Source organism: Podarcis melisellensis (assembly GCF_964234715.1).
Source record: "Podarcis melisellensis genome assembly, chromosome: 8".
Classification (NCBI taxonomy): Eukaryota; Metazoa; Chordata; class Lepidosauria; order Squamata; family Lacertidae; genus Podarcis; species Podarcis melisellensis.
Genome location: NC_138540.1, coordinates 43,260,691 through 43,273,266, shown reverse-complemented (window position 1 = coordinate 43,273,266; position 12,576 = coordinate 43,260,691). Strand labels below are relative to the sequence as shown.

General features: G+C 49.0%; 1 protein-coding gene across 2 annotated transcripts; it reads right to left on the bottom strand.

Moving 5' to 3' along the window:
- Window positions 1–742: 742 nt before the first annotated feature.
- Window positions 743–12,576, bottom strand: DEF8 (differentially expressed in FDCP 8 homolog). Of its 2 annotated transcripts, XM_081920228.1 has the most exons (12): window positions 12,445–12,576; window positions 8,874–9,008; window positions 7,808–7,908; window positions 7,332–7,481; window positions 6,458–6,599; window positions 5,471–5,635; window positions 4,101–4,228; window positions 3,842–3,955; window positions 3,564–3,644; window positions 2,965–3,105; window positions 1,783–1,892; window positions 743–1,652 (listed from the first exon to the last, which is right to left on the bottom strand). In XM_081920228.1, the coding sequence occupies exons 2-12, from the start codon at window positions 8,995–8,997 to the stop codon at window positions 1,550–1,552; spliced, it is 1,359 nt and encodes a 452-aa protein (XP_081776354.1). In that variant the 5' UTR covers window positions 8,998–9,008; window positions 12,445–12,576; the 3' UTR covers window positions 743–1,549. The 2 variants fall into 2 exon arrangements, with proteins under 2 accessions (XP_081776354.1, XP_081776353.1); XM_081920227.1 differs by lacking the exon at window positions 3,842–3,955 and having other exon boundaries at window positions 12,445–12,564.

Below are 12,576 nucleotides of genomic sequence, written 5' to 3'. Positions count from 1 at the left end.
CAGCTATGGACTTACATTTATGAAACAGCTACAACAGATCACTTGGAGCTTTCAGACCACTGAAGAAGAAGAAGAGTTTGGATTTGATATCCCACTTTATCACTACCCTAAGGAGTCTCAAAGCGGCTAACATTCTCCTTTCCCTTCCTCCCCCTCAACAAATACTCTGTGAGGTGAGTGAGGCTGAGAGACTTCAGAGAAGTGTGACTAGCCCAAGGTGACCCAGCAGCTGCATGTGGAGGAGTGGGAAATTGAACTCGGTTTACCAGATTATGAGTCCGCTGCTCTTAACCACTATACCACACTGGCTCTCTCAATTCACCACACTGAATAATATCATGTTACGGTTAACACAATTTACAGGTTCAGTTGCAAGTTACTGAGCTGTACACATAGTAAAGATGAACCCGTTGTATTTGCAACTTCCTTGCACCTGAAGCTCCTTAGTTCAGATAGAGACAAAGGGGCTAAGGACACCCCAAGAATGAAAAGCAGGTAACTACCACATATGCATGACATTTTACAACATGGTCTCCGTTACTTGGACATGTGATCTCAAGTTAATTTATCTTAATAAGTATTGGCACTAACTATCTGCCCTCATGTTATGTTTGGCCATAAACTGTCTTGAATAGCTCCAGAGGATGCAACATTGAAGCCTTCCAGGAGAGGGAAAGGAAGGTAACATATTTGCAGAAGACAAGGTCTGTGCAGGCAGAATTTAAAGTCATAGTAATGCAGCCAGAGTTTCACACGGCTTTATTTAAAGTGATTTTAGTGCTCGTGATAAATTACTGTGGTTGAAGTGCCCCACTCCAGTCTGGTCTCACTGGCTGTTGGGGTCTGTTCCAAGTTCATCATCCATCCAGTCCTTGTGTTGCCATCACCAAAAGCCATGGGGATGGTGAAGGAGAAAAGGGCATCTTCTCTCCCACATACCCGATCTCCAGCACAGATACTTTATGCATCTAAGTTAGAGGGAATGAATTCCAGATATCATATCATCCCTAAGCCCACCTGCCTCGGATCATCTTCCACGCTGATGTATCACTGTCAAAACGAAAGCCACAGGGGCACTCTCAATGTCATGTGCCAGCATAGAGCGGTGGCGTTAATAAGCAACAGCCGAGGAAAGCTGCTAGGAAGTGTTTCGCATCACAGTCAGTCGGCCCTTTCTCCAATGTTTTTCAGCCTAGCAGGATCTGCCATGAATAAACCCTGGCCCAAAAGCTTGTCCTCCTCACACCCAAAAACCTGTGTCCTGTGAGGACAGTGCTCAGTCTCATGATTTCAGGTAGGGAGAGTCTGCAAAGTCTGATGTACTGAGCAGTCTCAAAGGCTCTTCTAGTGAGAGAGAGTCTAGGACACTTGTCCTGCAGCATCATTTCCCGGAACCTTTAGAGAAGCCATTTCCAGTTGCACTCCTGTGAAGGTGCTCCTCCTTGCCAATCTGGGCTGACCTCCTCCCAGGCAAGTACAGGTGAAACCCAGCATCCTGGGCTTGCCATGTGCCTTTGTGCCATCTCCCTCCAGCCAAGGAAAGGCACCTCTAAGCCTGCAGCTCCACACTGGGGTCTCTGAGCAGCGACTGCTTTCTCAGATTTAGCCGAGCACACTTGGGACATGTTGTGGAGTTGTCATAATAACAGTCCCTGTAAAAGGAGACACAAAGGCTTGTCAGTTTCGTTCATCTGGATGAGAGGCAGGAGCTACCACTCACTGCCTGACTTGAACCCTCACATTTAGCACTGGCGCAAACCAGATCATAGCTCTGGGGCTCACCTGTGGAAGACAGCTGAGCAGTCCATGCACATGGAGGTGTGGCTGTCAAAGGGAAAGAGCACGTCCCCCTCTTTGCAGAGCTCACACACAAAACCCTTTGCTTGGCACCGCTGTAAGAATGAGAAAGGAAGGCCAGTGAGTCAGTTTCAGCTTCTACCTCCACTGCCAGTGAACAGAGGTTGGGTGGAGTTGCTGGGCTCGTAATGACACCTTAGAGGTTTCCTGCTAGCTACTGGGTGCCTACAACACTCATACAACCACATGGGCGTGCTAATCTTGTAGAGGAGGAATTGCATTTTCCCCAACAGCAAAATATTCTGGGGAAATGCCATGTACTATAAAGTGCTGCATTGAATGAGGAAGACATGGTGGGGGTAAAGATTTGTCTTTAAGATTAAGCAAATTATAAATATTCTTAAATAAATAAAATTATAAGATTATGCATGAAAGAAACAAGTTTTCCTTCCTCTTATAGACTACTTGTCAGTAATGTATTTGTGTAATGCCAAAGGTCAGTACAATGTCTCAGAATATTAGAACTTGGGATCATGTGATGAAATTGATTCAGGGCAGACAAAATATGGTCCACCATCATACAGCATTTGATGTAAGGAACTCCACTCCCACAAGATGGGTGATGATGGATATCAGTTTAGAGGGCTTTAAAGAGGGTTTAGACAAATTCACAGAGGTGGAAAACAGGCCTGTCAATTGCTAAGAATCACAGTAACATAAGAGCAGCTCTGCTGGATGAGACCAAAAGTGTAACTAGTCTAGCACCCCTTTTACTAGAAGCCAATCAGATGGCTCAAGGAAGCCCACAGACAGGTCAGGAGCACAACACAGCACTCTCCAACTCTTGTTCCTCAGCAACATGCCTTCAGAGGCATGGTGCCTCTGATCTTGGAGATAGCATAGAGCCACCCTGACTAGTAGCTAGATGTGGCTTGAAGTGAAAGAGGACAGGGCTCCTTCACTGGGCATTTTAGGAGATGTATGTTGTCTTACATAACGTTAAATCTGCTGAGGGACGGCCCTTTTTGCACCTGACCATCCTGCTACTGGCCACTGATAGCTTTGTCCATGAATTTGCCTGATTCCCTTTTATTACTACTTCAATTGGTGGCCATTGCCATTAACCTGTGGCAGTAAATTTCTGAATGCCAATTGCTGAACCCTCACCTCACAATCCAGTTTGATGTGTTTGGCAAAGAGCGTGTGGGTCTCGGTAAGGGAGCAGCTGAGGCGCCCAGCATTGATGTCAATCAGGTCTTGCAGCGAGTACATGTCATCGTTCTCCACAAAGTGTTGCCGATCCTGCAGCTGAAGGGAGAGCGTGATTGCTTATTGTCCACCGCAAGTAGATGAATTTGGGGCAGAGGGCAGGACAAAGCATGGAACTTCAAGTGGGATATGAGTAAAGAACTCAAAGGCTCCTCTGTTTAATGATTGTCCCTTGAATGCCTGCTGAAAACATCCCAGCTTCCCCAAGCATTTTAAGAGTTAACGTGGTTCAGTTTTGGTCATTTGTTCTGTATTTTAAGGCTTTACCAATGTTTTTTGGAGATTTATCATATACCACTGATAGATATTTTTTGAATGAGCAGGCCATTTAGAAATATGCTTATAAACAAATAAATAAAATCCTCAGGCCACCTGGTTTTATGTGTAAGGGAGGCTGAGCACATAAACGCCCAACGTTTTGTAAGTGGTCCCCTATACTGGGCTTAAAATGGACATAAGAGAAAACTGCTGCTGGCTGGTCCATCTCTCCTCCTGACCTGGAGCAAGAGCCGAGCCTCCATAGCTTCCTTGCAGGTGATGAAGTACGGTTTCATAAGGAGAATGTCCTGGCGCAGCTTCTGCAAAGGGAGAGGGAGAGAAGACTCGCTTGAAAAACTTGGCCAGGCAGTCTTTCCCCAGTAATGTGAACCTCTCTTTTGGGTGCTAGAATATCAGTAGAGGACACTTCTCATTCAAACCCCAAATACTTCCCCATGCACACATCAAGAAGAGGTTTCAGGCCAGGTATACCCTCTCAGACTCCTCCTATGCTCACCCGGATCTCCACCAGCTCCTCAACATAGTTGAACAGAAGAGGGTTAATCTCACGCAGTTTGAGTACCGGCCGTGACACCATCAGGGCAAGGTAGCGCATGCTGCACCGAGATACCTGGAAATCACAGTCACCAATTAAGGATGGACAACAGTGGCAACAGCAATGGGGTTCCCCATCCCTGCTCTGTCCTCTTCTAATGCCACTCGCTACAACTTCTGACAACAGAAGGCCTTTGGTATTGGGAAACTTGAGCACAGACCTTGCGGGGTTCAAAGTCCCAGTTGTGGATGACCCTGGCAGGGATGACAGCTTGGTCGTTCCAGTGGCAGTTGCTACAGTAATAGAGGCCAGTGTAGTCACACTGCCGGGCCTCGCTTGGAACTCCCCCTGCAGCGGGACAGAGGGAAAGAGGCAGGTCAGTCGAGGTAAGCAGCACTATCTTCAAAACTCCCAAGAGGCTGGGCAGAACTCTGGCAACAAATGGCCAGTAAGGTTTAGAGCCACTGAAAGCAGTCCTGTCTACCCTGACTGGCAGCAATGCAGCTCACAGCTACAGGGAGGGGGCTTTCCAAACTTTCTGCTGCTGGGATCCTTTGACTGGAGGTGCCTTGGCTCACAGCTGGGACTCCTGACATGCAAAGGATTCACTCTGCTCCTGAGCTGCACTTCCAGTCCACTAAATCCTGCCTCTTTGGAGTTCTTGTCCAAGCTGCAGAGCTCTGAGCAAAACAACTCAGCCATGTCTGCATGAACCAGCAAAAGGGTAAGATCGCACCACTCATTTAAAAACAATCTTGCATGAATGTGCACAGGTCATACCACAGACTTACAGTTCACTGTAAAAGTTTTCTAGGCGAGAAGGGAAGGGAGGGCAACAAGCAGTTGCCACTAAAATGCATGCCAAATCTCAACTGGAGAATTCACCAACTTACAAAATAATTATGGGAAAACATGGGTCAGATTGACCTCCGTTTACTGTTTGAAGACAACTACCCTCTGTCTCAGCATCAGACGGCAAAGGTGGCTGAGGCTCATGGGAGTTTTAGTCCAAGGCTGGTTTAAGTCCTCACAGCTAGTGCCTGGAGAGGTTCCAGAAATGGGGTAGCGGGTATCTGACCATGACTCATGGCACTTTCCCTCGGTCCATATGGGCATATGGAAGGGGCAGAGAAGGCACCCTACAAGATCCAGAAGGTTTAGGTCAGAGCTGGGGCACTGGATCTGGCCAGCAAACCAGACCCTTTATATCCCATGCTCTCTCACAGCAAAGTTTGAAAGGGTGGGCAAGGCCACTCACCCATCAATCATCCAGCATAACAATGATGTCAGGTGGCCCTTTTTGCCTGCATGGCCAAGCAGCTGATTGCTGGAGCTTGCACAGTAATGCACATGGAGTTATGCAAAGCTTGTGGACAGCTGCAAAATACCATGCAGAGGGCTTTGCAGGTGCTGCTGGCCAGCTGTTTGGCCCATAAAACCCCTCTGGCCCAGCCACATCTTTACCTGCCCCACACCTGACATCAAGTGTCCGACAGGTGGGCATAGTTGGGCCAAATTAAGCCTGGCGAGCCAGGGGTTCCCCCTTCCCCTGGTCTGGATAGCCCCAGCCAGTCCCACCCCAACACTTACTGAGCGAGATGGGCACCCGGCACTCAGCACAGCGGTAGTCCTGGCTGTCCAACCCTGTCTCTGGGCAGATGCTGAGCTCATACTCAGCCTGGTGGCTGACCTTGGAGCGGACACATGGCTTGGTGATGAGGTTCAGGCACTTGCTATGGCAGCGATAGGAACAACCTGGAGAGGAAAAAGAGGAAAGCATGAGGAAGCCACAGGGCCCCAACAGCAGCAGTCCTCCCCCGTATCTCCTCTCTAAAGGTCTCTCCAGGGACACCTCACAACAGAACCTCAAGCTAATTCACAGTGGGCTTGAAAACTCTAAGCTGTGTGCCAGGGAGTTCCACAGGACATAAAAACACAGTACTGCATAAAAAGAGACAATACCCATGGCAGGTAGAATAAGATTTAGGCCCTACAGGATCTTCCCCACTTAGCCTAGGAAGAACTCATGGTGCTTCTGTTTCCTGATTGGCAGAACAATGAGGAGGCCAAAAGGAATGAGGAGGGAGAGTAATATTTGTGCCCTCCTAAAAGGATGAGGCCAGAACACTTGTTGGTATTTTTTCAATGCACTGCAGAATCCAGGCCATGCTGCATACAGAATAAGCATCTGTCTTTGAATTTCCATCCAGTTCATGCAGACAACTTTCTTCTGGCAACAGAGCCTCAAAGCAGGTAGCCTTCCAGGTATTGCTAGACTCCAACTCCTATCAGCCCTGGTCAGCATGGCCAATGATCAGGCATGATGGGAGCTGTAGTCTAGCAATATCTGAGAGGGCCACAGGTTACACACTTGGTCCTTTTCAGCTGTGTCTTCACCTGCTCTATATTTGGGTGTGGCTTGGGGGAAATGGCCTCACAGGACCCCTGCCCCCTGCCACTAGGCCAAATGTTCCCCTCCGCTGCTCTGGAAGGAGGAGGAACAGCAATTGATCTCCCATTGGAGCTCCTCCTACTCCTGGTCCCCAGGGGAGGGGATGTGGGTGTGTGGCTTCTCACCTGTGCAGGTATACCAGGTCTGGAGGAGTCCCCAGATGATGGTGCTGCACTTGTCACAAGTCTGCTTCACGCTCTTGCTCTTCTCCTTGTAGAAGCGATGCTCCAGAATCACCCGGATGTTGGGTTCATCCTCACTGGGATCCTGCAACAGGGAAAGGCAGGCCACATAGGGATGTTCAATCATGGCCCCCAACAAGGGCCTTGTGGTTTTATCTGCCCTCTCTCCCCACTTCTGGAAGTCTAAGCCATGGCCCTAAAGCTGTGCCCTTCCCCACTGCCCAAAGGGCTGCAAAGCAACTACAAAAAAGGAGAATTATTTAAAGCAATTGCTGAACTCCAGCTCCCACCACCCTTGAGCTTTGGCCATATCAGTTGATAGGGCTGATCAGAGTTGGAGTCCAACAACAACAGCTGGATGACCCCCATAGGTGTTCCACCCCTGGGCTCACTCTGTTAGATAGCAATAAATATATCTTTAAAACAGCTGAATCTTAAACAGAAAGCCAGCATGGCATAGTATTGAGATGTGCTGCGGCTCAACCTTGCTGGGGGCTATGCCTTCTGATATAGAAGCCCAGAGATGCAGGGTGGGGGATTGTCTCATCTCAGACTGAGGCTCTGGAGCAACTCATGGCTGAGCAGAGATTCAGCTGGTGCATCTGAGGTCCACAGCAATCTTGCATCCAGTCCAACATGCTGGCTCTCATGATCATACGGTGCACCTGCAAGTTTGACACCCACTACAAATTTTTCACCTTGAACTAAAGCAAGAAAGAAGTCTTGGATTTGTTTGGCAGCAAGAAGACTCCAGAGCTCTATCCCTTAAGCCCATCCTATGGTTAGGAAATGCCCCTCTACAAGCCTGTCTGTGCACCTTCAGCTCCTGGAGTTTGAGCCGCAGATGGATGAGCCGCACTACGGCATCTTTTTGCTTCTCCGAGTTATCAGGGAGCTCCAAAATCCTCTGCTTGCACTCTTCAATTGCCTGCCGCAGCTGCTCAACATCAGAGGCCAGGAACAAGCCCTGCAAAGGAAGAGCATATCACCAAGGGGCTGTCAGTGCAGAGGCAGAGGGACAACCTTGACTGCCCGCCCCCATAGCCAAGCAGTCTAGGCCGGCCATATCCTCGTGGCCCCAGTGATCTGGTGGAGCCAGAGAGGTGGCCTGCTCTGCAAGGCAGGGAATGGGGGGCTGGCTGTTTAATGTTTGGTGTTAAGTGTGAGGATTTTGGATTGGCGCCAGGGATTTTAAGTGCTGCTTTTCTCCAGGTATGTAAAAGTCTTTAGGTACAATTGGGGGGGCAGCAAGCCCAAGGCCAGAATGCAGAAGCATCCCTCCTTCCTCCTCACCACTGGGCGCGAGAAGTGATCCTCTGCTAGACCCAAGTCCATGGTGCGCTCCGAACACTGGAACTCAGCCTCCTCCTCGGGGGACAAGCCCAGCCTCAAGCCTACAAGGAGCAAAGAGAAGCAAAAGTGTCAGGAGGGAAGAGAATGGCAACATTCCCTTCCTCCCTCTCCCATACAAACATCGGCTTGCCTGGGTCTCAGAGGGCGCCTGCCCCACAATAAGCTACCCAAAGCTGTGCAAGGGAAACTCTGTGTCCAGTTTCTTGAAAGACTGTATGAGGAGCTGCTACGCAGCGCCATTTCTCTAGCCATGGTGGCTATGCTCTTGCCTCCACAGCCAGAGGCAGCAATGCTTCTGAATACCAGTTTCTGAAAACCACCGGGATGTGTGTGTGTGTGTGTGTGTTGCTCTTGTACACAGATCCTGCTTGCAGGTTTCCCACAGGCATCTGAGAACAGGATGCTAGACTAGATGAGCCATTGGCCTGACTCAGCAGGTTCTTGTTCTGTAGGGATCAGAACTACCTGCCTAGGTCCAAATCTGTTCTTGCCCCCTGCCTTTCCTCCAGCTCCTCTTTTTCTGTGGCTAGGAGGTCCATGTCAGAAAGGGGTCACCTCATTTCTCCACCAAGGGAAGGAAGTAGCAGGTCAGCTTTCATAGAAGTTATCTGGAGGGTGAACCATGTCCCCTCCTACTCATTGAATTTGAAACACCACAGTCTCCTGTCTTCCTCCATGCCCACGAGACCAAAAGGAGTCTTGGTGACTGTGGTGTTGATTCTGAGGTTATACAGGGCTTCACAATATATATATATATATATGTAAAGTACCAGATATTTACCAGGTACAATTCTCAGTACCTGCATTTCAAAGGACTGTAGGAAGCAGGAGAAGACAAGGCCAGAGACTTTGGATAGCATCTGTAAGCCTGAGCAGATGGCACTGGCCCCAAAGACGCTCTGCACAAACACAGATGCCCCCTCTTCTTAAGTGGGTCTAACTTCAAGCTTCAATATTATGCCCTTATGAGCCCTACCCAAGGGGAGAACTCAGCTGCCTTACTCACCTTTCTGCTGAAACTCCTCTCCAGTCTCCCCAGTCTTCTGGTCATGCTGGCTTTGCAGCGGGGCCTTGTTGAACGGGTTGAGGTGGCCCTGCCGGAAACGAGCCAGCTTCTCGTCATATTCCATAGCAGTCCGACCTGCCAAAGCCACACACAGAAGCCAAGGTGAGGGGCTAGAGGTGTTACACGTTAGGACTAGGCAGACCCCACCCCTGGTGTAGACAAGTTGGCTTGTCTGCTCCTCATAAGGGCCCTGCCCAGCCAGAAGCCACTCAGGATGGTCTCTCCCATATGGCTCCTGCCTTCGTAGGCACCTTCTCAGGCTTGTTTGTCCCCCAGATGGTAGTAAAGCCAGTTCTGCAGCCTCTGATGGCCACACAATAACTGTGCAGAGTCATGCAGGCATCCAGCAGGGCAGCTCCTGTGCATCAGTCAGGTGTCATCCCTTCCTGCACAATGATGTCACTGCCAGTTCCTTCCTGGAATCCCCAAGAACTCCAGTGGACAGCACAGCTAGGCAAACTTTGGCCACTTTGAGTCTATATCAAACTTCCCCAACCTGGTGCCCTTCAGACATTCGTGGTCATATTTGCTACCACTCTACTCACTGTAGGCCCCTCAAAATTAATGGACATTACCACCAATTATAATGGGTGTACTCTGAGTAGGCCTTAGTTGAATACAATCCTTTGTGCTGTGCTGGCTGGGACTGATGGTAGTTGTAATCCAAAAGACCCAGAGCCCACCAGGTTGAGGAACGGGGTTCAAAATTAGCAGGGCACCAGGCACATTTTGCACCGAAAGATTCCCCATTTGCGAGCACCTCAAAAAGTCTGGATGCCATTCTTTGCGCCTGGCTGACACTTAAGGATTACTGAAATGAACGTGCTTTGAAGCCTTGAAGTATATGTTAAGGATAGACAATATGTAAAGGAGTTTAACAATAAAGAGTAGAATATTTTGAAAACTGAAGTATGGTACCAATATTTTTATTGTAAACACCAAATTAAACATGTATTAACAATTTCTGCTAAAATGTTACATTAACAATGTGTCACTTATGTGAATTTCATATGAGCTCATGCTTATCAAAATAATAAATTAAAAGTGCCCACAACCCGGAAGCCATTTGGCTCCTAGGTTTTCTATCCCAGTTTCTAACACTGTTGATGAAGATTGGTTCACATGGCCAAGACCACCCGGACTGCATACAACCACACTTGCTTGAGAGGCTACTTTTTATATGTAACCATGCTTAGCCTTCCTCTTTGGGAATTGGAGCCTCCAGCAATGGAGTTGTCCATAACATCACATGACCACTGATGGTTATCTAGGGACCCTCAGAGAAGGGCTAGTAAGAAAGCCAGCTAAATGAATTTGAAACCAGCATGACATCAATCAGCCCTGTCTCATTGTCCCTTGATGGCAAGGAATCAATTGGTAGGGTGACAGCCACACAAAAATTATTATCATTATTAGGATAACTATTATGAAAGAAATACAGATTTCCAAGCATGTTATTGTACAAATCTCTTTTTACCATTCTGTTCCAACTTCCCTACTGAGATTTAAGTGCATATATGAGAACCTTCCATTAGCTGCTCTTCCCTTCTGTCTCATGCTCTAAGGAGCCTTTAAAATGACATCATCTTCACTTTGTTGGGCTATTAGCACCTTCCCTTTACTAACCACCGGAAACAACTCAAATAGAATCCAAGAAGCCTTTTTTTCATCATGAAGACATTGATAATTGAGCTCTAAGATTGTCCACATCACTTTAGAAAAGTGATGTTTGCTTTGTTCTAAGGCATTTTTTAAAAAAAATAAAAACCTCCTGCTTCCAGCTCAGTTTTATTCTGCTGGTTGTTTTTGTTGTTTTTTTAGATGCTGCTGTTTTAGTTTTCTAGGTGTACAGAATTTAACATTTACAACCTCAGGGTTGTATAATTTTGTGTCTTTAATGTGATGTGAACAGCCTGAAAGGCAATCTATAAATAGCAAAATAAACAAAATAATATATAAGCAACGGGGGGGGGGGGGAATCTGGCTGACTTTAAAATCTTTTTCTTTTTGAAAAATGAGTAAACCTGATGAAATACCTCAATTTGTGCTATATATAACATTATACCTTGAAGAACACATTAAACCAGCCTTCATCAACTTGGTGCCCTCCAGATGCCAGCAACACCAGTGCTCACTGAGCCTAATGAAAACTGTAGTGCAAAACACCTGGTATGGCACTGTTGGTTGCACGCTTATAGGAATATACAAAGGAGTAAGACCATTGATACAACTGGCTCTATACTGTCTACACTGATTGGCAGCTGCTATCCAAGAGCTCAGATTAAGGAGCCTTTTGCATCCCTCCCTGGAGATACCATCAGGGATTGGACCTGGGGTCTTCTGCATGCAAAGCAGATGCTCTAACCACTGAGCAATGACCTTTCCTGCCAAAGCAACTGGTGGGCTCTTGTCTTAGCCTACTTTTCTGTAGATAATCAGATGGCAAGGCCAGTGTACCAGTAAACCCATTACCATAGCTAGAAAGCACCCTTTGTCCTACATTCTGCACCTACCGATCACATGAGGCTGTTGTGTCCAAGGTGCTCACCACATGCACACATGTATACTTGGTGCAGCAGCAAAAGTTGGCACAGAGGGCATTTCCAGGTACCCAAAGCAGCATGAAAGAACAGGTGCAGAAGGCAGAGAGGCAACTGAGGAAGTGCCCGGGACTGAGTGTCTTGGCTTTGCTGGTGGGCTGTGAGAATCAGGGGAGCAGAAATGGGGACCTGCAGAGCCTAGAGAGGAGCCCCAAAGGCAACCCCCTACTGCCACCTGGGACCAGAGTGTATCTGGATATTAAACCACACTTTCAGGGCAGGGGGAATGAGGTTTTTCAGCCCTAAATGGCCTTCCGCGTCCTTTCTCTTTCGTGTGGCGTACGTTTTGAAACGGGTTTTTTAAAGCTTTGGCTTTCAGATTCGTGCTTTTTTGGAAGAGGCTGCGAGAGGCCTCGGGCGGGTGAAAACAACGAAAACAAACGCAGAGATCCCTGGGAGGGGATCCCTAGATCAGAAGGGGCCACAACTGGATTATTATTGGAGGGGGGGAGAGAGGTGCGAAGGGCGGTCCCAGAGGGAGGGCACGACCAGGAGCGAAACCAGAGGGCTTCAGCAAGTGAGCCAAGCTGTACGCTCAAGACCTGCTGTGTCCCACGGGCGGCGGAGTCTCTCGCCGGGTCGAAGGAGGGAAGAGGGTCCTGCGTGGGGAGCAGAAGAGCCAGAGCTCGAGGCGCGGGAGGGGAAGGAGGTGCAGGGTTTTTTCCTCCCACTTTCGAGGGTGGGGGTGGGGAGCCGCGTCCTCAAGCAACCCCGAGCCGCTTCCTACCCCGCCTCAATCGACCTGAAAGGTTGGCAGACGGGGAAACCGAGGCTCCCCGGAGACCCGAGGCGGCGGCGAGGGGCGCAGCGAGAGAGGGAGGCGCCTAACACCCCCCACTCCGCGACCCCAGGGACCCCCTTTCCCGAGGGGGAGAAACCCGGAAGAGCCCCCTGCGCTCCGCGGCCCTTACCTGCGCGCCCATGGGGGTGGGTGGGGGGGATGCGGCCTGGCCCGGCCCGGCTGCCCGCGCCTCTGCCCGGTCCGGACGCGCCGTTTCTTCGGCTCGCTACATGGCAACTCGGCGGGGCGCCCCCAGCCAAGC